Source organism: Sceloporus undulatus, chromosome 5 (genome assembly GCF_019175285.1).
Source record: "Sceloporus undulatus isolate JIND9_A2432 ecotype Alabama chromosome 5, SceUnd_v1.1, whole genome shotgun sequence".
NCBI classification, from domain to species: Eukaryota; Metazoa; Chordata; class Lepidosauria; order Squamata; family Phrynosomatidae; genus Sceloporus; species Sceloporus undulatus.
The window spans coordinates 8299979-8325862 of record NC_056526.1 but is presented as its reverse complement, the minus strand read 5'-3'; the positions used below and the strand labels follow the sequence as shown (position 1 = coordinate 8325862).

At 41.9% G+C, this 25884-nt stretch overlaps 1 protein-coding gene across 1 annotated transcript in view; it reads right to left on the bottom strand.

The window, feature by feature from the left end:
- The window catches only part of LOC121931536 (store-operated calcium entry regulator STIMATE-like), a 43169-nt gene extending 18064 nt beyond the window's left edge, over positions 1-25105 (bottom strand). Inside the window, exons 1-4 of the mRNA XM_042469405.1 lie at positions 24841-25105; positions 9997-10045; positions 7178-7273; positions 6760-6881 (exon numbers count right to left, since the gene is read on the bottom strand). Of these exons, the coding sequence (XP_042325339.1) occupies positions 6760-6881; positions 7178-7273; positions 9997-10045; positions 24841-25027 (454 nt within the window). The 5' untranslated portion in view covers positions 25028-25105. The remainder of the gene's footprint in view (positions 1-6759; positions 6882-7177; positions 7274-9996; positions 10046-24840) is intronic.
- Between the last annotated feature and the right edge of the window lie 779 nt (positions 25106-25884).

Genomic DNA, 25884 nt, shown 5'->3' with positions numbered 1-25884 from the left:
GTGACTTGGTTATGGTCACTCATTGGATTTCGAAGGCTGCACAGGGATTTCAACCCTGGTCTTCCAGAGTTCTAGTACAGCACTCAAACCACTTTACCACAATGGCTCCCTAAGTCCCTCAAAAATGACAAATCTCAGGACTGTATGTGTTGAAGCCATGACAATTAAGTGGTACCAAAGTGCTATAAGTCTCTACTGTGGTTACACCCCGCAAGCAACAATTCGGCTTTTGTTTGGACAGAAACAGGCTGATTTGGGGAATCTGGAAGGGTGGCATGTCTAAAAAATAGCCTTGGGAGGGCTAAAAAGGGCTCTAGAGTTGGTCTAATGCATGAGCCTGTTTGCGTTCTGAGGGAAGGACATGATTTATTCCTAATCCCCCCTTCACTTTGGGACTAAAATTTCTCTTTAAATGGAAATAAACTTTTAGCCTGGCATTTATGATTTCAGCAGTGCCGTAGGGAAAGTGGCATTCTCCAGGCTTCCCAGCCTCCTGTATATGCATGCAGATAGTTCCACAAAGACTGAATAATGTGGACAGCAATGTATGAGAGTTGCAGTCTTCTCCGTGCCTTGGAATCAACATGGATTAAAAATAATCCCAGTGCACACGAGAAAAGTTTGGAGCAATAGCAGCACTCCCTTACAAGGAAGTCAGATTCCAGGGTCTCCCAGGAGAAGTGCGTGATTTCATCTGAGGAAAAATGATGGGGGAGAAACATCAAACAAGGCAGCACCCAGAGCCTGGGAAGTTACTTTTAAAAAAAGTAATTAGCTACAATTGTAGCACCAAGCACCCAGATTGAAGTGCTATTTAGTCATAGGTTTTGGGTTGTTGTTTTTGTACTAATCTGTTTCCCAAAAGCAACTAGATAATTATTTTTTTTAAACAAAACACTTACTTACAAGTATTAAAGTAGATTCGGTCCCACCTTCATGTGCGACCTCCCTGATTGTTGCTAAATCCCACAGAATTTATTCTAATCTTGGCTTTCTGGGGATGAAGTGTGAAGTGCTTCCACACCACTTATATTGTCATGGCTTCATCCTACAGGATATTGGTGTTTCATGTGGCCCTTAGACTTCTCTGCTATAGTTCAGGAGAGTGGCCTAGATCTTTCTCTTGCAGAGAATTCGGAACACTTTGACAAAATACAAACTCCAGGATTCCACAAAGTGGATTCTTAACCACTGAAGCAGTATAAAACTATTATGACTATGTAGTGTGGATTCACCCAGAATCTTACCAGGATTTAAAATTGGAACACTTCCTAACCTAGCAAACTCACAAAGCTGGACCAAACTCCAAGGTACAATTCATATGTAATCTAGCCTGATTTACTAGTATTGTTATTGTCACTACTATTACTATTATTATTTTAGACTAGAATAGAAATTTTATTTTTACCCCACCTCTCCTGCCGGATCAAGGCGGCTTACAACACAGTAAAATAGACAATAAACATTAAACTACAACAATGAAATAAAATACCATAAATGCAGCAATACAAAACCCGTTATCCCTTCCTCCAACCATAACCTATAATTTACAAAAACAATACTAAAATAGCATCTAAATTAATTAAAACAGCAATCAAACGATAGAGAGATGGGCATCCTGGGAGAGACAGACCAAATCACTGGGTGACCAGGTGAGTTACTCAGGGAAGGCCTGTCGGATTTTGAAGAAAGGCAGGCACTTCCTTATCAAATCTGTTCATGCTCCAAAAAGTTTGCATTGAAAAGGAAGGTGGGATAGGGATAATTACTTATCTTCAAAACAAAATAAAAGTGGGAGTTCATTTGGCTGGCTACTCTGAGAAACTGGAAGGAACTGTAATGGAAATGTTTTATCAGCACCATGACAACAGCCCAGAACCAGCCCACACAAGGGTTCTTGCTTAAAATTTCAGCAACTAAAACAAAGAGCTCATGTTTCCCACAACTACGTTTCAACTGCCCACATGCAGGGAAAGTAACAGAACATTCTCAAAGTCTTGCTTAGTTCTGGCTCAGCTGGAGGGACTTATCACCAGCACTGGGACCCCCCACACCCAGCTGGCAGTTGCTTTTAGGGGGGGCTTCAATAGCTCCTTTTTATAATTACTTAATTTTCCATACAAATACAGGTTGAGTCTTCCTTATCTGAAATGCTTGGGACCAGAAGTGTTTTGGATTTGGGAATTTTGGGTTTTTTAAAATACCTGTATTCACATATAGGTACATAATGAGATATCTTGGAGAGGAGACCAAAGCCTAAAACCAAATTCATTTTATGCTCCACGTACACCTTATACACATAGCTTGAAGGCCATTTTGTACAGTATTATTTTTAAATGTGAATGAAACAAAGTGTGTGTGTACACTGAACTGTCAGAAAGCAAAGGTGTCACTCTCTCAGCCATCCATGAAAAAAAGGTTTGGTTTTGGGAATATTTTGGAATTCTGGATAAGGAAGACTCAACCTGTATGCTTCTTTATTTAACTTTATTACTATCATCACTGTCCATAAATACCTACAATGGCAAGTAGGCAGAATACAGTTCTGACACACACACACACACACACACACACAAGATTGTGAAAGTCAGTGTGGTGAAGTAGTGAGAGTGTTGTATGGAGAGATCTAGATTCAAGCCCTGCTCAAGTATGAAACTTGAAGGACCGCAAAAAGTGTTGGGACTGCATGCAGCCAATGGGCCACTTTCCCCATCCCTTCTCTAGCCCCATCCCAACCAAATATTATAGTAAGACAGTGCTGTAGTTAAAATGCATGCTTTCACTACAGAGCAATCCAAATTCTGTACCCAGAAAAGCCAAATTTTGCATACATTATGTGAAAGAAGCCAATACAATCATATCTCAGTTATCAAAGCCTCTGACAAAAAAGCTCTTTTTTACACCCATCCAGCCCTTTTCCTTCTCATCCTCTGTCTAGCTGAAAGCTTTTTAGCAGCATTATCACTGGAAGAGTAGTGAAAGAGGGCTGGAATAAAACAGTGTGCAACAGTGTGAGCAATGTAATAATGCTTGAGCTGAGAAAGAATAGGATTCTACTTTAATCAGTCCAATCCCAACTGTGTGTCTCTGCCTACAACAGACAAGATAAACAGCTCAACCCTTAACTGAGCATATATGAACAGTAAAACAAAAGGGGAAAGAGAAGAGCAGATTAGCTTGTCTCAAATTCCATGTTGTTGTTGTTAACTGCCGTCAAAATGACATTGATTTTTGGTGACCCCATGAATGAGAGACCTCCAAGTCACCCTTTCCTCAACAGCCCTGCTCAGATCTTGCAGACTCAGAGCCATGGCTTCCTTGATTGACTCTTTCACCTTTAATGTGGTCTTCCTCTTTCCTGCTGTCTTCTACCTTGCCAAGCATTATTGTCTTTCTTAATGAGTCTTGCATTCTCATGATGTGGCTGAAGTACAACAATTTAGCCATCTTGTTTTTTAAGGAGAGTTCAGGCTTGATTTGCTTAGGTTTTTTTTTTTAAATATATATATATATATCTGCAAGTTTAGTCATCAATATGGAAATTATTCCTGGATGCATTTGTAAGAAGCTTTTTCCAGTGGTCACTAGAAGGTGCAATTTTTCTTCGTAATGTGAGATTTACCTGACCTGGTTGTTTCATTTCACACATGCATATTGTTAGCTTTGGATAAAACGTTTGATGAAATATGAACTGCTCCCTATACTTTCCATGTCATTTTTGCCTCTGATACCAAACCTTCTGTTGAGGTAGTAATGCTCAGGAACACCTCTACTTTATTAATTGAGGCATCCCTGTACTATGAAAAGATTTTGAGAATTCTCTTTTGACTCTCCTTGGCATGGACTGAACAGCAGACAGGGAAAGAGCCAAAAGACCCAGTTTTCCTCCCCATCCTTAAGCTTCTCATCCCTCTGCAGTTTTATTATGCAGTATCTGAACATTTCCAATTACGCCTCCCTTTGCAGTCTTCAAATTTCCTTTTCAAGGCATTGTTTATAACACATTCCAAGACTTTCTGGATGTCAAACCCTACTAACCTGCATTCTCAAACAATTCCTGTTCCCACATACAAAGTATAATTATGGCTGCAACTGTCTTTGGATATTTGGGACAATATCTCCAAATGCTGCTCAGACAAGAAAGATCCCGAGCAAACATGCCTTATTCTGGGTGCATCTATACTTTAGAAATAAAGCAGTTTGACACCACTTTAACTGCCATGGCTCCATCCTACAGAATCCCAGGGTTTGTAGTTTTGTGAGGCACCAGCACACTTTGGCAGAGAAGACTAAAGACCCTGTAAAACTATTAATTCCAGGATTCCATAGGAAGTAGTTGTTGCACTTAAAAGTAATGTAAAACTGCATTATTTCTATAGTGTACATGAGCTCACTTTGGTGCTTTTGTTACCCGTCCTTATCACTACGTCTTTGGAATCATTAGTGATTAAACATACAGAAAAACACAGGTCTAATTTGCACTGCAGAAAAGATGAAGTTTGACACTGCTTTAACTGCTATGGCTCAATGCTACAGAACTCTTGGGTTTGTAGATTGTTGGGGCACCAGAGCTCTCTGACAAGAGAAGGCCAAATATCTCAGAAAACCACAACTCTATGAATTAAATAGCATGGAGCCATGGCAGTTAAAGTGATGATAATTGTATGACTCGGTGCAGATTGGATCTTAGTGTCAGGAAAATGCAAGTTCACATTTTATGGCAACCACTGCCACCCAGTGGAACAAATGGAGAAAAGACACTGAAAATACATCTGAAAAGGGAAAACAGATGCAAGTTATCCTCTTAGTTGTCTAATAAAATCTGTTAAATATTGGAAGTATTTGGAGGTAGCTTTCCATATTAGTCTATACTGAATTATTTTGTTAGTTTTAAATTATTTATTGGAACTATTCAGAGCTAGCTTTCTGTGTGAACTTAAAATGAAGTATTTCTTTATAGTTTCAGATTATTTATTTATTTTATTAAATTTTTTACACCCTGCCCTAGCTCATGAGACCTGAGTGGCACATACACAAAACCATTTAAAACAGTTTAAAACACTGCAATATTTAAAACAATAAAATCATTTGAACAGACTAAAAGCATGTTAAAGCAGCTGAACAAGTTAACACAAGTTAAAAAGGGCTTCAGGACGCATTATAACTTGTTGTCTTTCTCTACAACTAGAAAGAATAGAACAAATTTATGATGTAAAAATCCACAGACCAGTGGTGGACCCCCTGCTTTGTGTGCAGAAAGCCTCATGTTCAAGTCCTTGCGTTTTCACTTTAAAATAAAGTCAGGGAGCAGGTGATGCAATAAAGTCATTCTTTGGACAAGTCACTGAAAAAGCACGCCAAGTAGTTAGAGTATAGTGACAATAAGGACACTGTGACCTCCACTTGGTTTTGAACAACAAATCCCATCATCCATTACCATCAGCTATGTTAGCTAGTCCTAGTTCTTTATAATGCAAGAATATCTGGAGGTGTAAAGGGATCTTGTAGCACCTTTGAGAATAACTGACAAAAAGTTGAGGCATAAGCTTTCGTAGACTTGGTATGCTTCCTCAGATAATAATAATAATAATAATAATTTGTTTTATTTATATACCGCTATTCCAAAGATCATAGCTCGGAAGGATGTCGAGCTTGGGCCCTTTTGCTGGTCTTGAACTCGCAACCTTGTGGTCTTGAGTGAATGGCTGCAGTACAGGCATTTAACCACTGCGCCACCAGGGTCTATGAAGTTTATGCTACAACTTATTTCACACAGTTACTCTCAACGATGCTATAAGATCCCTTTGCATACTGATATTCCTGACTAATACACCTTTGCTTCTGAATTCTACTCCCTCTGGAGCTGTGGTTATCAACCATTGGCTGTTTAGATGTTCTCCAACTCCCAGAATCCCTGAGCACTGGCCATGCTGGCTAGGCCTTCTGGGCACTGAAGTCCAAAACCAGGCACCTGGAAAATTTAAAGTCACCAACTGTAGTGCAAATGATTGTGTAGTCTACAAACTCAATGCAGAACCTTCCTCCTCTGAACTGAAATGAGGTTTTATATTTTTGGCACGTCTTTGGCTCTAGGTACAACCCAATATCTGCATCTGGACCTGCTTGAAGAAAATTATTTTTAAACTCAGGTTCAATGGCATATGTCAGGGACACTTTAGCTGTGGATCCCTGTACTGGTGGTGGATAATAAGTCTTGGTGTACCTTCTAACTACAGTTCTATGATTCTATGACAATACTGGACTAGGTGGATCAGCTCCATCCAGCTACTCAGAAGAGACAAAATTTAACTAGATGGACCAGTGCTAGACTAGATGAAGCATGCTTGGCCTGGTATAAGTCAACCTCTTCGAAGCTGCAGAACTAAGTCATAATAATGCCAGTTTGCTCAATGCAGAGGATTTTTACCAGATGGAATACACCCAATCTTGTCTGCTTTGGCTAGGCAGGGTCTATTCCAGCTAGTTCTTGGATGGGAAATCACCTAGAAGAACTAGGGATTTCCAAGTAGGGTGAGAGAAGGATCCTGTCTGAATCCTGCTACTCAGCTTTGACAAGACTGAACTGAATGTACCATGGGGCAGCATCCTATTATTCTTATCAGAGGGTTTGGTCTCAGCACAGTTGCCAGGTCATTTATACTTTTTTAAGTGAATGTATCCTGTATTATTGAGTGGAGGTGGCTCTAGGAACCTACTTTTCAGGGCTAACATGCAACAAGAGAACTGGTCTCGACTTACCATACTCTCCAAAAACAAGATGTGTGTAGTTTCCCCACTCCACAATCCAGGACACCACCTTCACGCCAAGCCAGATCAGCAGCATTCCCAAAGTGGCATCCAAAATGAAATTCATTAGGTAGCTATGGCAAATAAGAATACAAATTTACACTAACAGCCTAGAATGCTGATGTTGGTTCTTGGGCTGAAAGACATCTTATGCTAAATGGCTGACTGCCTTCTGGCATTTATTTATTACCTTTTGATCCACCAGGCTCCCCAGGGTAATGCACAATGAGTTCATGCCTTGAGCTGAGAGTTTATTACAGTTGTCATGTTCACAGCTCACCATTCAACACCAACTCCCTAGTTCAGTGGACGCTACCCCATAAATTGTGCCCAACCACACCCACAAATTCCCATGCAAAACCAAACTCACAGAGAGCAGGGATCTTCTTCCGTAAGGTCTGACAGGAAGACATTGGCAAAGTGGATGAACAGTGCTCCTATGGCTTGCTTTGAAGTATCATAAAACCTTGAAAGAGTTTGACATGAGTAATTCAGAAAAATCAACAGGACCAAGAACTGGATCAAATAATCACAGGTAGAGCTTGTGAAAACATTACTGATTTGGACTTCTGCCTTTCCCAAGTTGTTATAAAGCAGTGGTCCCCAAACTGTGCCCTTAAAGAGATTTTGGACTTCAGCTCCCAGAAGCCTCAGCCATGTTGGCCAATAGTCTGGGATTTTGGGTGCTGAAGTCCAAAATCTCTTAAAGGACACAGTTTGCAGACCACTGTTATAAAGGTTTATTTCCCACAGTGAAAACTGGGGACATGTCTCAAGATGCTGAAAATATGGTTTCTTTTATTAGTGGATAGGAAGGAAGGAAGGAAGGAAGGAAGGAAGGAAGGGCCTGAACAGATAGGCCAAAATAAAGCTGCTTCAAGCCACTTTGGAGGTATGCTGTTTAAATGACACACACATCTTAAGAGGCCAGAAGCCGCATCAAAGCTGCGCTCCAGTCCTTGTCCAGTCCATGGCACACCTGTTCCTCCTCCTCCCCCGCGCCATCTGAGGTCAGGGAGGGCCGGGAAAGAGGAGGAACAGGTACACCTCTTCCTCCTCCTCTCCACCGTGTGCCAGGGGAAATGTCCTCACGTGTCCTCACTGGCTCTTCTCATCCTGTAGCTTGTGCAACTTCAGTCATCTCTGGCATGTCTGCCATAGGTTCGCCATCACGGGTATAGTGCTTTGAGCGCTGGACCACAACTCTGGAGAACAGGGTTCAAATCCCAGCTCCGCCATAAAAAGCCACTGAGTGACCTTGGGTAAGTCACACTCTCTCAGCCTCAGAGGAAGGCAAAGGCAACCCTCCCTAAACAGCTCTTACCAGGAAAACCCTGTAGAACCATCACCTTAGAGTTGTCAAAAGTCAGAAATGACTTGAAGACACACAACAACAAGCCCAATTTAAATTCTCAGCATTCTTTTTCTTACTAAACAAGACAAGGGCAGGGGGAACAGTACCGCTTGACAGAGAGATAAGAATCTCTGCCAGGAACAAATTGCACAGCCCTGAGACAAGCTATGCTGCCTCCCCAATGCACCTGCTTCCCCATGACCTTCCTGTCATTGTTTTCACTTTCTTATATTATAATTTATGTACTGCTTTCCCCACTCATTGATGCTCAAGTACCTGCTGTGGCACCTCTTATGAAACTGTCTATTTCAGATTTGTCCCTTCATGTGTAAACTGAACATGTGCAGAGAGTGATCAGGATTGTGCCTTCTAGAGCCCCATATCTCTAACATCCATACATTCAGTGGGATATCCCAAAAGAGCCTTTACACATAAAAGCTAGAATCCTGTTGCTTAGTCCCAACTAGAGTAGATCAATTGAATCAAGTGATGAATGGTTAGCCTAACTGTTGACTGGTAAATCTCACTCATTCAATGAGTCTAATGCAAACTAACACCAGAGTTTAGGAAATGAAATGAAATGAGGTGGCTTGGATGTTTGTTATATAGAATGGGTATCATGGTTTTAGTGTGGTTTTAATTACTGTAATTTTAAATTGTTTTAGATGATATTTTTAATTGTTTATTGTAATGTGTTTCTAGAATTTTTATTTGTGAGCCACCTTGGGTCCTATTCGGGGAGAAAGACGGGATAAATCAGGGGTAGACAACCTTTTTGAGCCGGGGGCCAGGTTGCTATCCCTCAGACAACTGGGGGGCCGAACTCAAAATGGTGCCTGGAACGGCGCGGAAGCTGCGGCGGGGGCAGCAATCGGCAGCAGGACCGGGCTGGGGCCGGTCCCAAGGCCTCGCCGGGCTGGATCCAGCCCACGGGCCGTAGGTTGCCGACCCCTGGGATAAATTAATAAATAAAACTCCCAAAATCCCCCAGTAACCATGATGGCTGAGAAATTATGGAAGCCAAATAACAAAAATGTAGCATCCTCACATCACCTATTTGTATGATTGGGACAGTGAACCGTTCAATGTTCTTGATGGTGAGGAAGACCCCAGACATGCTCAACTTATTGTTTCAAATTATTGTAACCTGTGAGCTGCTTTGGGTCCCTTCTGGGAGAAAGGTGGCGTGCAAACGAAATAAATAAATAAATAAATAAATAAATAAATAAATAAATAAATAATAGTTTTTAACCCATGGAAAAAAAGATGGATGGATATGGAAATGACTGTGCAGCCATCTAGCTTTTGCAATCATGATATGGAAAATGATTGTGCAGCCCTCCAGATGTTGGTACCATATGATATGGAAATGACTGTGCAATCCTCCAGATCTAGATATGAAGCACTTGTGCAACAGCATTAGGCAACAGATTGGACTGCATCACTTCAGGCTGGTAGTGATATTATTCTTTACATTTCTTTCCCACATTAAACTCTCCCAGCAAATAGGCAACTAGCCAGGCAGACAAAAGAAGGCTAGGATTTAATCTGCTTTAGTTTGCTAGTCCTCTCAACCTGCATTTATTTGCAGGACATTATTCCTATGAGAAGCATGGAGAAGTGGTAATTCCAGCCTGCAGTAAAATAGTACAGTCTAAAAAGGCATGGTCTTCTCCATCATCTCATAACTCTTCCTTCTCATCCTGTAGCTTGTGCAACTTCAGCCTCAAGAAGATGAGTAATTTGTTTCACAGTATGAAATCAAAATCTATGAAGCACAGATAGATTTGTTTCAGTCATGATTTCAAAAAAGAAAAGAAATTCAAATATCTTACCATATCCTCCAGGGTCGTCTTTCTTCTTTAGGTTCCTTAAATCTTTTTACTGTAAAAAGACAAGAAAAGACTGTTATAGAAAGGCTGCTTGTCATGTACAGGGATCCTGTAGTCCAAGCTTTCAGCAATAAAACAGAAAAGCTTTATTTAGAACTATAAAAATCCACCACAGACATATGTTGGCAGGTCTAAAGAGCCAGTTTAGCAATGCATAATTAAAGCATTTTGTTGTTGTGTGCCTTAAAGTTGCTCCTTATGGTGACCCTAAGATGACTTTTTCACAGGGTTTGCTTGATAAGTTTCTTCAGAGAGAGTTTGCTATTGCCATCCTCAGGCTGAGAGAGTGTGATTTGCCCAAGGTCACCCAATGTGGTTCCATGGCAGAGTTAGGATTTGAACCCTGGTATCCAGAGTCATAGTCCAATGCTTAAACCACTACACCAAGTTGGCCCACACAGTTAAAACACACAAATTTAATTTTTAGCAGGATACACTCTTTGTCACTAAACCAAAACACCCTCCTTTCCCCCCTTTTCTCATAGACACTCCTCCTTCTACTCTTACACCATTTCTTCTTATGAAAATGACCATGGATCTCCAGGCACAGCTTCCCTTCCCACCGCCTCATTAACTACAGAGGAATGTGTCTTACCAATTAACACCCAACTACATGTCCCATCATTTAGCAGCAGTACTCTATACTACATTGTAGTATAGAGTACAGTGGTACCTCGGGATACGAAATACCCAGGTTACGAATTTTTCAGGATACGAAAAAATCCCATAGGGATTTATTGTTTCGGGTTACGAAAGTTTTTTCGGGTTACGAAAAAACTCCGGCGCTATTTTAAATGGAGCCGCGGCAGAGCCGCGGCTTTTTTCCCCATTAGCGCCTATGGGTTTTCAGGTTACGAAAGCGGCCGCGGAACGAATTATTTTCGTAACCCGAGGCACCACTGTATAGCCAAGCTATGATGAACAAATCCATCTCTCTTAACCATGACAGGCAAGGTGAGGGATTCAGCTCCTGATACTACTGAAGAATCTCAAAGTAAAACCAGGATTATTGTTGTTGTGCATCTTCAAGTCATTTCTCCTGCTGTTTCCCACACTGCCTCTTCCTCTATTGTTTTAGCCAGACACTCTTTCTATCAAATGACCATGGGCATGTTCCTTGGGTATGTTTGCCTCCTTTCCAAGCTTATCTCAGCAACTGGATGGAGTTCATAGTTCTATAGCACAGCTCTAAGATATTCTTAAAACATACTATCACTACTACATAGCCCATTACTAAATTATGGTAGGACAAAAACATATGCGGTGTTGCCAGTGGCTCGCAGGAGTGTGCAAAAGTCTCCAGGCAGGGACGTAGCCAGGATTTTGGGAAGGGGGGCTCCAGCCTAAGTGCCACCATTATAATTGGCCCTGGGTGTGGTGGTGCAGCAGCACACACCATTCATTGTATCTAACGGAAGGGGGGTCCGGACCCACGGACACCCCCACCGGCTACGTCCCTGCTCCAGGACTTCCCTAAGTACCCTAGAGGTGTTAGGAATTGATCTTAGAACCTTATGCATACAAACCATATATCCTCCACCACTGAACTACAACTTCTTCCCCATTTCACCCATTATAATCAACCCTATGACCCAATAAGCCTCCCTCTAATCAACCAATGAAGCACAAGCAAAAACCAAGCATCAATTAGGGATTCTCTTGTTCCATCCTACATTCCACATCACATGAACTGAGCAGTTGGGTTCAACTAAATTATCTCTAAGACACCTTCCAACTCTGATTCTGTGAATTATTGAAGTCAAAATATCCCAGCATAAAATAGTAATAAAAATTGATTTGGTTACTGGAATGGTCATGACCATTGTTCATGATTCTCTATGGCTACAGACCAGGAATGGGGAATGTATGGCCCTCCAGATGATGCTGGACTTCATTTCCTATCAGCCCTAGTCAATGGGAAAGAATCATGGAAGTCATAGACCCATGATCTCTCCCTACTAGCTATGCTATTTTAAAGACTCTGTATATTTGATTTTGGAAGTTGAAAGTGGAATACCAAGCTCAGTTTTAAACAAACGTGCCAATACAAGTATAGCAATGATGCATCACTCAGTCTATTTCTATGGGGATGAACACAGACTATTTCTAATTGCCTCCAGAAGAGTCCACTTGCTAGCAAAGCAATTCTGTAAGTCACCCTTCTTCAAATATGTCCATAAAGTAAGCCCAAACTATTGCTGGTTCTGAAATTAAGCAGTTCCTCCTAGTTACTGTAACTCCAATCTCTCTTCACATCAAATATTATGCAGAGTCTGGAAAAAATACTATTATTCTGGCCTGCATAGCTCATATCTTATTGGCAGAATGAATCTTCTGGTTGGAAAAAACTGAAACCAGCTCAAATTTTAGAATGCTCAAATTTCTCAAATTTCAAACCAATGTGTGCAGTGTCCTCACAGTGCCCTTATTACTGTAGGATGCTGATTCTACACTCACAATTCCCTTTGATGTGAATCTAACGTCCCCTAATTCCACTTTTTGGGTCACCCCAATTGAAATGGATCCCATGGTTGTTTTAAGCCCCCGTAATCCTGGCTGAAGCTCACCAATGCAAGAGCCATCTCTGAATTAATGCCCTATTAAGCATTTAATTATTTTTCTATCATGCTCACTTTTATCTTTTAATACAGCCATTTTAGTGCCTGTGATAATTACACTGTCTCTGATAACTCTCTTAAATCTAATGAGGCTTGACAAGACCTGCTCAACAAGGCATCACATCATTAACTCGCTTCCTTTATAAGTTGTCATTCTTATCATACTCAACAACTGTGTTTTGAGCTTTGGCAGTTCTGGTTCCACAGTGTGTCATTTCTGATTAAAGTGAAGTTTGGGGGAGGGGGGATATCCTCAGATCTCCAGCTAAACTAAGCATCAGGTTCCACTCTTCCAAACTCATAAACCCCCTTGATTTTCTTAGCAAAACGTTGGACAGTCCATTCAGGCTCTCTGGTAAGAGTGAGTGATTCTGCTTTAGTTCTATGGAAGACTGTAAAAGGAGTGGCAATTACAGGAATAACTGCTGTCTATCTTGCTGGCATGCTGATGGTTTCCAAGTCTTTCGTGTGGTAAATCTACTAAGGCTTTAAATCCAGTCTCTAGGGTTGCTGAGACTGCTTTAGCACTTAACATAGGTCCTTTAAAGTCTGGAATAAATCCAGAACATATTGCATTGCACCATTTCCATGGAAGCCTCCCCTGGCATCAAGTCTGTTGCAAAAATCTTGAGTCTTGTCATGTTTCAATAGTAAGGGGTTTATAAGTGTCTGTGAAAGCAGGTGCAAAGGCCGGCCCATCACTGAACACAAAGGAAACAAAAATAATGAACATGGAAGATACAAATTCAACCTAGATAACGAGGAAATCAAAATAAAGATTTCCCATACCTTGGATCAAATATTGATAAGAATGGAGATTGCAGTCAAGAAATCTGAAGACTAGGGAATAGAAAGGGCAGCTATGAAAGAACTAGACAAGATCCTAAAGTGTAAAGATATACAACTGAGCACCAAAGTTATGATCATTCAAGCCATTATATTCCCCATCACCATGTATGAATGTGAGAACTGGACAGTGAAGAAAGCAGACAAAAAGAAAATTAACTTGTTTGTGAAGTGTTGCTGGCAGCTGAAGAAGAATGCTGGATGGCCAAAAAGACAAACATATGGACCCTAGATTAAGGCTGAATTCTCCCTGGAAGCCAAGTCAACAAAACTGAGGCTGTTGTATTTTGGCCACATCACAAGAAGGCATGACTCATTCATTATAAAAGACAATAATGCTAGGGAAGATGGAAGTTAGTAGAAAAAGAGGAAGACAACATGCCAGATGGCTAGACTCAATCAGGGAGTTAACGGGCCTGAATTTGCAGAATCTCAGTAGAACAGTGGGGCATAAGGGAGACAAGCTATGTCTCATCCACAGGATCGCCATGAGCTGGGATTGACTTGAAGACAGTTAACAACAACAAGGGTCTGTTTTGCCCCATGTCAAATTGTACACTTCACTTAATTAATTTAAAGGACGTAACAAACTGGTTTGATGCAAGTTGCAGTCAACTGGCAAGCAACTTTCCAATGTATAAGCACACAATGCACAATTTCTGACTAGTCAGCACAGAATGACTCTCACCTACTGGGTTGTCCACTCCTCTGGTCTTCTTTTGTTAAGTTTTTTTTTATTGTCTTAAGACTGTTTAATGCTGTTTTGTTTTCTGTAGCACACCTTGAGATCTCTGGATACAAAGAAGGATCTAAACATTTTAATGAATGAATAAAATTGCTAATGGTGGAAGCTGCCATCACAGAAACATGCAAAAGAGGAAGCAAATTACCGATAGCTGATGTTGAACCTAATATCACTGAAAGGCTCTGAACGCTGCAGAAACATGGTTCTGCTGTTTGCCCCCCAACTTAAATACAATCATAACATTAATTATACTAAAACTGAGCTGTTAGATAGCCAAAATCTATAATACAACAAGTAGACTTTCATTCATTTGCCAGCTGGGCAGCAGCATTAGTACACAAAACCTTCAACTTCAGCTGTCTGACTGATTTCTTCATAAATGGTAAATGTATATTAATTGGTAATATTAAATTTACTGTAGTAAAATAGTAGCACAAAGCATTAAGGCATAAGTCAAAGACAATAGCAAATAACAACTATTAAAGATGTGGATTTTTTGTTTGTTTGTTTTTAATTTTGCGATGAACAGTGTTGGCACAAACTGCAGACTAACATAACTACTGTTTTAGCGGATGGGCACAGCTCAGCAACAAAAACTTGCTTGGCCTGCAGGAGGCTCCAGTATTCAATCCCCAGCATCTCCAGTTAAAAGGACCAAGTAGTGGTTGGGGGATGGTCTGTCATGCATTTTTATACCGTATTATTTCATAATACTTTTTAACTGTACCCTCTTAACTGGACCTTACAAAATGGACACAAATGCACTTCAATAGAATGTCAATTAAACCTTGCTCTCCCTAAAAGGAACTCCCTAAATTTTTCAAGATTTCTGCCTCCAACAAAGGTAATACATTTAATAATAATAATAATAATAATAATAATAATAATAATAATAATCTCCTATCATTTGTATGCCGACGACACTCAGCTGTATCTCTCCACCCCTGACCTTTCGACAGGGCTTGAACAGCAAGTTTCTTCTTGTCTGACTGCCATCTCTCAGTGGATGCGGCTTCGGCGCTTGAAGCTCAACATGTCTAAGACTGAGCTTCTCGTCTTTCCACCTAAACCCACCCTTCATTATTCCTTTTCTGTTTCTGTCGACAACACTTCTATTCAACCGGTTCATCAAGCCCGCAGTCTTGGCTTCATTTTTGACTCTTCTCTGTCATTTATTCCCCAGATCCAGGCCACCGCCAAGACCTGTAGATTCTTTCTCCACAACATTGCCAAGATCCGTCCATTCCTCTCAATCTCTACTGCCAAGACTCTAGTCCATGCCCTAGTGGTTTCGCGACTAGATTATTGTAACCTCCTTCTAACAGGGCTTCCTCTTTCACACCTCCATCCTTTAATATCTGTTCTGTATTCAGCTGCCCGTATTGTCACATCCGCTCGCCGCTTTGACCATGTTTCTCCTCTTTTATCCTCCCTTCATTGGCTCCCCTTCCCCTTTCGCATCCGGTACAAGCTTTTGTTACTGACTTTCAAAGCCCTCCATGGGTTGGCCCCTCCTTACTTATCTGACCTTCTTTCTCCTTACATTCCTACTCGCACCCTCCGCTCTGGTAGTCAGGGTCTCCTATCACAATGTAGGACTACCACTGCCCCCTCCCGAATTTGTCCCTTCTCGCTTGCTGCCCCTTACTCCTGGAACCTTCTTCCCCCACATGCACACCTCATCACTTCTCTGCCCAGTTTCAAAACTGAATTAAAGACTATATTGTTTAGAGAAGCATTCCCAGAGGTGAGCCCCTCTCCAACCCAGGAAGCCTCCTTCTAATCATCCATCAAGAAGCCAAGCCCTTCCTCCAGTCCATCTGCCTTGGTCCAGGCCTCGGAGGTGGAAAAGATCTGCTGGACCTGATCCTATTCCCCACCACCACTCCCTTCTCCTTTTGTGTTGTGTCTTTTAGATTGTAAGCCTGAGGGCAGGGAACCGTCTGACTAAAAAATAAATAAATTTATGTACAGCGCTGTGTAAACTTACAGCGATTTATAAATAAAGGTTAATAATAATAATAATACATTTTCTTTTGGACTATAACTGGCTGAATTTTACCTATAAACCACCTAAAAGCTTTTCCAGATGTAGCAGTACAGAGACGTCTTGAGAAATTCAATATTCTCTGCCTCCAAAAGGAAAGGGCCTGTTCCTTCACAAAAAACCAGAGACACCTTGGATCCCAAGAGAGTTACTGCTGCTAATGGAGTTTAAATGTTATGGTCTTATGTCTAAAGTCCCCACATGACCATTGCCTGAACTGAGATTCCTGCAAGCCAACTGAACAACAGCAGAAACAACATCTGACACAAAATGAAGCCCAATGACTGCAACACTGTCACTTTTACTTTCTCTCCTTTTATGATTTTTTAAAAACATTTTTTGCCTGATGAAGAAACTAGTGGAGCTTCTAAAGCTCGCACAATGTGTTTTGTGCATTTCGGAACAACAACAACAGCAACAACATTTATGCCTTTTTTTTTACGAAACTCTTCTGTGGTTTTTGTATTTTGTTTTATTTTGCTATATGGCCAACATAACAACCTTGTATATAGATGTTACCAGCTGTTTTCAAATAAATCGGAGAATATGGGTGTGAAAGCTGACATAAAGAGAACAACTAATTTGAAGGATACCACGGACTCCTAATAATGGCAAATAAAAAGGTCTTAATGCAAATCAAGCCTCAGCTCTCACAAATTGCCAGACTTGTGCCTTTTCCATTCAGTCTGTGAATTTCCAGTGTGACTCACCAGAAAAAGAAAATAATGTTTGGTAAAGTGGAGGGCCAGATAGAGCCAGCGTGGTGTAGTGATCTGAGCATTGGACTATGACTATGGAGACCAGAGTTCGAATCCAAGTTTGGCCATGTAAACCCACTGGAGGTCTCAGGAGATGGCAATGGCAAACCTTCTCTGAAGAAACTTCCCAAGAAAACCCCATGACAGGTTATCCTCAGGGTTGCCATAAGTCAAAAATGACTTGAAGGCACACAACAGCAACAAAGTGGAGGGCAGTAGGAAAAGAGGAAGATCGTACTACAGGTGAACTGAGTCCATCATGGAAGCCACAGCCCTGAGTTTGTAAGATCTGAGGAGGGCTGTAGATGACTGAGGGTTGCCAGAATGTGAAGTTCAACCCAACTGCCTACTTTTGCTCTGACAAAAAATAGCTGCAACAAAAAGGGAGAAGTTCACCCCTTCCACTGAAAGCAAAAAAGCCAATAATTTTAAAATAAAGGAGGCAGATTTCAGTTTTACCTTTCAATGCTACCTTCTCGCAGGACTATCAGGAGCAGCCTTAAATCAGGTCTAGTCGTCAGCTCTGATTATTTGTCCTTGTGGGTCCAAAAAACCCTCTGGACTGAGGAAACCTCAGAGCAACCATAATGAACCAAAAAAATGGATGTCAATTATTCAAAACACCAGATCTATCTAAAGATTTTTCTACAGAGAGGTTCTTTGGGGGTTAAAATGACTTTTGAAGAGAAAGGGAAGCCTCTCTTGTGAGAAAAATCTGTCTCTAGCCTGCTAAGGAAGAAGAAAGGGATCAAAGGACGGAGTGGCATTTTCACTCACTAATAAGAAAGCCTTTGTTTAGTGACTTAGCAGCTGGCAAAGCCAGAAATTTATCAGCCGCCATGATACAGCAATGGCAAGTTGTTCATTGGAGAAAGTTGACATGAAATAAACTTACATGTCAAGAAAAAAAGGAGGAAGAAAAACAGGAACAATAATTCTATTATATGCTTTACAAAATTGAAGTAAACAAGATAAAACCTACACTCAATGTAAAAATCTCATTTTCCCCTGTCAAACCTCTGCACATGTTTGCTAGCAAAATGCTGAATAGTGCATTTGATCCCCACCTTTGCTCAATGCAAAAAAAAAAAAAAAAAAAAAAAGGAAGAAGATTATTGAAAGGGACTCATTACCCCTGGTATTACTTTCTGCCTTTAAACCCTTGATAACCTATTATGTTAGATTTCTATTCCACCTTTCCTCCAGTGAACTCAAGCCAGAGCACATGGCTTTACTCTCCCTGAGTTTATCCTCACAACAACCCTGTAAGGTAGATCAGACTGAGAAAAAGGGAGTGGCTGGCCCAAGGTCATCCAATGCAAGTCACAATGAGCAGCATCTAACTAGTCCAGTGGCACTTGAAAGACCAACAAATTTTATTTGGCCTAAAGCTTAATCAGTCAATCCACAAAGTGGTGGGTCAGCTAGCAGACATGTAGACACAAGTGTGATGTAAGAAAGGAGTGTGAAGAGGGGGAAAATGCAAAAGGTACAAACACCTAACAGAACTGTTTTAACAGGAGTTAAGATAAATAAAACAAATGAACAATAAATAGTTGGGAGGTAGCAAGGACATTCTAGTCCAGATAAGCAGATTAAGGAGTGTCTGGAGATGCATTTTTAACGAAGTGTTCAAAGACATAGCTGTGTTAGTCAGTATACAAAAGGATCTGAAAATGCTGACAGCTGAAAATGCTACCTTGGAGTATGGTGGAGTCTCCTCCTTTGGAGATTTTTAAACAGAGGCTGGATGGCCATTTGTCGGGGGTGCTTTGACTCTGTGTTCCTGCATGGCAAAGCGTTGGGCTGGATGGCCCTCATGGTCTCTTCCAACTGTAGAATTCACAGCTGTACACCTGTCCTTCTAGTGGGGTTCCTACAAAGAACTAGTTGGCCACTGTGGGAAACAAGATAAAGGACTAGAGAAATCTTTTGTCTGATCCAGCAAGGTTGTTCTTATCTTAAGTATAAAAGGAACAGATAGTCTGTGCATTTACCGCTGATGTAAATCTTCACTTATTTCATTCACACATAGAAAGATGAAGAATTACAAAAGTTTACTTCCTGCTGATAGGAAGAGGATCAACTCATTTGAAATGAGGTTCTGGGAAAGATTTCTACGGATACCATGGACTGCTAAAACGACAAATAAATGGGTCCTAGGGCAAATCAAGCCTGGACCATCTCTAGAAGCCAAGAGGACTACAGTAAACTGAGACTGCTATATTTTAGCCATATTATGAGAAGACATGACTCACTAGAAAAGAGAATAATGCTTCATAAGGTAGTGCAGCTGCAGCTGATAGGTTGACTAGTAAGTGTCTCATTCATAGGGTAGCCATATGTCAAAGTTGATTTGACAGCAGTTAAGAACAACAAACTCCCTGCATAGTGATAATGAATTTTTAATTATTTTTTTCACAAGTGGGTATTAAAATGTGCAAAAAAATGATGTTTTCATGCAAAAACAAGTTCTGCATAAATAACATGGATTCTGCACAAAAAGCACTGTGTGCTTAGCAAAGAAATGCTGGCATTTGGGCCCTTTTTAAAAATGGATGTCTCAATGTATCACCGAAGACAAGAAAATGTGCAAGTACTCTTTACATCCCTAGTGTTAATCAACTTCACCATCCATCGGGAACAGAAAGTATTAAGGCATCCCCAAAAACAGACTTTGCTTGTATGGAAGGCCCCAGCCAGCACAACCCATGACCAAAAACAAACACACACACACACATATACATACAGAGTCCCCGTCTGTGCCTGCTTTCATTCTTAGCTTCACCAACGCTGCTTATCCAGATGGCTTGATTTGGAAACAATGGGAGGGGGATAACTGAACAGCTGTGTTATCGAAGTCCAAAGAGGAACAGCTTTGCCAAGATAAAGGGCAGCCCCTTCCCAAGCCATGCTGAGACACCTGGCAAGAGTAGAGTGAAGAATAATTGCAGAGGTGCTGGATGGGGGTCTGTGTGAGGTAACAGGGAAGGAGAAACTGTAAGAGAAAAAGTGAGCTCAGGGAGATGAAGGTTTATGCCAAACAAAGCTAGTTAATCTGTAAGAGTTAAGAGACATCTTGTTTTTAACTTTTTGCAACAGACTAATATGGTTGTCACCTCTCCCTTGCTAGAAGAAGAGACACTAGGATAAGAGGAAAGCTGTGATTTAATCTAAGGCAGTGGTTGCCAAACATTGGTCCTGCAGAGGTTTTGAACTTCAGCTCCCAGAATTCCTTATTGTTGGCCAAGCTGGCTGAGGATTCTGGGAGCTGAAGTCCATAACACCTGGAGGAACAAATTTGGGAATCACTGATCTAAGAAGGGGTCTTTGACACTACCATAGGCCCTTGGTATCCATTGAGGTTTGGTTTCAGGACCACCACCATCCTGTGGATACCAAAATCCTTGAATGCTCAAGTCCCATTAAAGACAATGACATAGTAAAATTGTGTTCCATATTAAATGGCAACATAAAAGATTGCTTTTTGGAATTTATCTCTATATGTATATTTAAATATTTTCAAGCCATGAACAGTTGAATCTTTGTATAAAGAATCCATGGACACAGAGAGCTGACTGCGTATAGTTACAGAACTATGATTCCACTTTAATACCACAACATCCTATGAAATCCTGACATTCACTGCTTCATCAAACTACAAATCCTAGGATTCCATAGGATTTTGCCATGGCAGATAAAGTGGAACCATGGTGCTATAATTTGTCTAATGTGAAAGAGCACTAAAATACTGCCTTCACAGCAGTCATGTCAGAGGAAGGCAAAGTAGACATACACTCTCACAAATCAAACAATAAATAAATAGAAATAAATATTTCCAAATAAATTTTCATGGACAATAACCAACTTTCATCTGAAGAAAGCAAGGCTATAGTCCACAGAATCTTATGATGAAATTAACTTAGTTTTAAAAGTGCCACAAGTTTCTTTTTTTTCTTCCTGTTTTTGAATTCCAAAGCACACAGAGCTATTATCTTGAAAAAGGGCACAAGATTGGTACCCCGGGATACGAATTACCCAGGTTACGAATTTTTCGGGATACGAATAAATCCCATAGGGATTTATTGTTTCGGGTTACGAAGGTTTTTTCGGGTTACGAAAAAACCCTGGCGCTGTTTAAATGGAGCCGCGGCAGAGCCGCGGCTTTTTTTCCCATTAGCGCCTATGGCAATTCGGGTTACGAAGGTTTTTCGGGTTACGAAATTAGCCGCGGAACGAATTAATTTCGTAACCCGAGGGAGCACTGTATTACCAAGCAGACCACAAGACTGCAGCCTTCTTTAGACGAGGTCCCTCAGAACTTGCCAGAACCTGTATCGAAACAATCTAACTTAATCTTGTGCTGCAAGGCTGTAATCCTATGTGCCCCACACACTACTTAGCAGCCAAGCAATTCAGCAACATTACAGCCATATCACAGTTAACAAAGCCTCTAACAAAGAAGCTTCCTTTTACAAGACTTATAACAACCCAACTGCCTACTTTTGCTCTGCCCAGATGAAAGTTTTTAAGCATCTTTCAAGGATTGTGGAGGACAACTGTAAAAGCACTGACTTTTGATACTGAGTTGCAGCAGTGTGGATGCAGTAAACAATGCAATAAAGCTTGAGCTGGGAAAGAGCAAGACTTTACTCTGATTCATGCTGTGTGTGCATACCTATAACAGGCAAAGTAAACAGCAGCTGTCCCCAAAGTATGAAAGAAGTATAGATTTATAAGTCTGTCCACTAAAATGAAATGCAGAAGAAAAGCAGAAACAGAAAAATTTCTGTTAATGTTCACCAATACACCCACTTTATTAACTGAGCTATTTGTTGTTGTTGTTATTGTTGTTGTGTGCCTTCAAGTTATTTCTGACTTACAACAACCATACAGCAAACTTATCCTGGGATTTTCTTAGCAAGATTTGTTCAGAGAAGGTTTGCCATTGTCTTCACTGAGGGTGAGAGAGTGTGACATGCCCAAAGTCACCCAGTGGGTTTCATGGCTGAGCTGGGAATCAAACCCTGGTCTCCGGAGTCCTAGTCCAACACTCAGATCACTACATCACACTGGCTCCCAAATGAGATATGCCTGTACTTTTATGAAGCCAGCCTCCAAATCGCAGTATGTTGTAACCTGATGAAGAGAACCAATTTTTTTCCTTCCCTCTTCCCTCTTTTTAAACACAAGGAATGCAATCTAATTGCTGTCCCCGTGACTTCTTAAACCATTTATTCACATTTTTGGACGCTCGTGTTTCCTGTCCCTCCATTCACACTCTTTCTTCCAACGAACTAGCTTGATGAACAGTTCTGAAGGACTTGAAAGCTGGCATACAATTGTGGAATCCCAGCTGGCCTCAATAAAACTATTGTTCACCTGTAGATTTGGGTTTTTGCTTTGTTATCATGAGCTGTTTTCTAGTTGATTACAGAGAGAGGTTAATTGCTCAACATACTGATTGACTCAATCAGCATTCCACTGACAGATTTAATCAGCACTAAATGTGCATATTAAACAATTGCTTTGGGAAAGAGGTACATCATTTTCAGATGATACAATCATACATTGCAAGCAGACACTCTCCTGCAGTTCAGATTTAAAACAATATTTTTTTTTAAAATCATAAAATATCTTGATTAATCAAGGACCCCTTTTAATGAATGTAAAGGTTGTTAATTGCTTCCTCTAACATTTAGAGTCTAACTGATTAATGAGTAAAGTTTAGGGTATTAGTCAGTTATATGAAACAATTAACCTTAGTAACTAAGGATCTGGGGAAAATCAAGATGGGAGGAGAGCATACGAAAGAGTTTCTTGTAGGGTGGGAGATTGGAAATTGGAGATGAGACATCAGAGGAGAGATGGAAAGGGCTGGGAGTTAGAAATCTCTGCTAAGAAATAGAAAGGCTCTATTGCCATATAGTGGGTGAACTTTCAAGAAAATATTAAGGATCTGCATCAATCAGAAAGTTGTTTTTGTTTCCAATTTTGCATTAACCATTGTGCTTTCAAACTTTAAACCAGAGGGGATGATTCTGTCAAGTTCTGCCAGTGGTTGATACCACAAGAGGACACTTTTTCTTCCATTATTTACCAGTATTGTTGGAGTCTGGGGCTTTGGGGTTATCCTGGTGGGACATGGCCTCTCCAAAGGAGTTTGGAGCCAAGCCACTCTCTGCCCACTCTTGTTTTAAAGCATGTGTCAAATAGACTGTTCCATCTGCCATCCTTATGCTCAGTCTCCTACATCTAAAGGGGCCCCTTCCAGTCTGCTGAACAAAGTTGTGTATACAGCGGTTGGGAGTCAGGCAATGCCAAGACCACAGAGGCCAAATAGTTTTGCATTCAATTTGGCATTTCTGTAAGAAAAATAAACAGAAAGAAGAACACATGCATACCTCAGTTAACAAAGCCTCGGACAAAAAGCTCATTTTTATGCTCAACCACCTCCCCGTTGCTCCTTGTCCTTTGCTTAGTGGGAAGGTTTTAGTAGCATCAGCCCTGGGGAATGGGGAAAGAAGAATACCAACTTTCAATGTTGGACTGCAACAGTGTTTGCAGTAAACAAGGCAATAAAACTTGAGTTGAGAAAGAGTGGTATTCTGCTCTAGCCACTTCCGTCACACCTGTGTGCTTGCCTACAACAGGCATGGCCTAGAGCACCTGCCTCCAGCATCCCTTACTGCGCTGCAAGAGCAGCAAAACACAGAGAAAGGGGAGAACAGTTTTTCTCACCATTTAGGCAATGCCTAAATACCTTAAAGGCCCAGATCCTGTATGATCAGCCCTGGTTAGTACTTGGATGGGAGACCATCAACAAATATCAGGTGCTGTAGGCTATATTTCAGAGGAAGGAACTGGAAAAACCACCTCTGAGTATTCTTTGCCTAAGAAAACCCTCTAAAATTCATGGGGTCTCCATAAGTCAACTGGCAACCTGAAGGCACATAAAAGAAAACCTTATGAGATGTGTGTATCTACCATAAATCAGCAGGTGACCTGGAGACACATTCCGGAAAACCCTATGCAATTTATGGGGTCTCTATAAGTCAACAGGAGGCTTGAAGAGACATAAAAGAAAACCTATGAAATTCATGGGGTTGCCACAAGTCAACAGGAGACCTGGACACTCAGACTACAAAACCCTATGAAATGCATGGGATGCCATAAATCCACAGGCAGCTTGAAGGCACAGCCAAGAAAACTCTCTTAAGGTCCAAAATACACTTCACAAATAACCCAGTTTGAGGCCGCTGTAATTGCTCAGTGCTATGTAACCCTGGGAATTGTAGCTCTCTGACAGATAAGGCTCAATGTCTCACAAAACTACAGTTCCCAGAATTCCCTACATTGAGCCAGGGCAAATAAAGCGGTCTCAGACTAGATCATTTCTGAAGTTTCTTTTGGACCTATAATTCATGGGGTCACCATAAGTCAACGGGAGACTTGAAGGCACAGCCAAGGAAACCTCTAAACCTCACGGGGATCACCAGAAGTCAAGAGGAGACATGAAGACCCATCCTAGAAAAGCCGAGGAAACCCATGGGGGTCACCATAAGTCAACGGGAGACGTGAAGGTACATCCACGAAAGCCCTCTGGTGCCTCCACAAACCCCACTCCCCAGAATCCCCCCGCCTTGAGCCGTGGCGGCTAAAGCGGTCTCAACCCGGCTTATTTGGGCAGTGCGGAGGCAGGTTCGCCGAGGGAAGCGAGAGCCCAAAAGGGGAAGGGGAAGAAGGGGCTCTGGGGAGAGGGTCTCTTCTTACGCATGAGGGTGCTGAAGGCCCCCAGGGCCAGCAGGGCCTGGACCAGGACCCCGAAGCGGTCGAGGAGCGCCCCGTTGTGGCAGCCCTGAGGGCGGCTCTTCCTTTGGCTCAAAGCCGGGGCCGGGAGCTTCTGGGAGGGGGCCTGGCTGGGGTCCCAAAGCGGAGGGGAAGCGGCCAGGAGGGCCATGGCTGCGAGACCCTCGCCCTCCAAGAGCCTGGCGGCTTCGCTCCTGGACCAAAGGCACCGAAGCCAGCAATGCCTAGTAGTCTGCGCCCCTCAGGAAGGGGTTAATATAGGCTCCCCGGAGGGGCGGGGCCAGGTTGGGGTGGCCACGCCCCCTTGCCAGGAGGGAGGGGGATTGGGGAGGGGTCTCCACAGTTGGTCTTGGTTTAGGAGCCTTCAGGACGTTTCCCGGGTTGCATCCGCACTGGTGGAATAAGTGAAATAACCCGGTTTGGCATCGTTTTAACTTGTTGTCTTGCTGGAGGCTATGGAATTCTGGGAGTTGGCGTATGTTGTGGGATCCAGAGCGGAGGCCCACAACATACTCCAGTTCCCAGAATTCCATAGCCTCCAGCCAGACAACAAGTTAAAACGATGCCAAAACGGGTTATTCCACCAGTGGGGATGCTGCCCCAGTTTCCAAGTTGGCCCCTAACGCCACCAACTTTCAGGGCCAAGTCTCTTCAGAGGAGTTTTTATCTTTTGTGCCCTGGACATCCTTTATGGCTGAGAGAGTGCAACTTATCCAAGGTCACTCACCACCCCTCAGGATTCGAACCCTGGTCTCCAGACCAGTTGTAGTCCAGTGCTCAAACCACTACTCCATGCTGGCTCTCCGGGGGTTCATGAGGTTTTCTTGGCAGACCTATCTTCTTTGCCTTGGACATCCCCTGAGGCTGAGATACTGTGACTCACCTAACTCCCCCCCCCCAGTGAATTTACATGGCCGAGGCACGACTCGAACCCTGGTCTCCAGAGCCACAGTCCAATGCTCAAACCACTACACCAGGCTGCTCTCTCTTTGGGAGCCAAAGGTACAT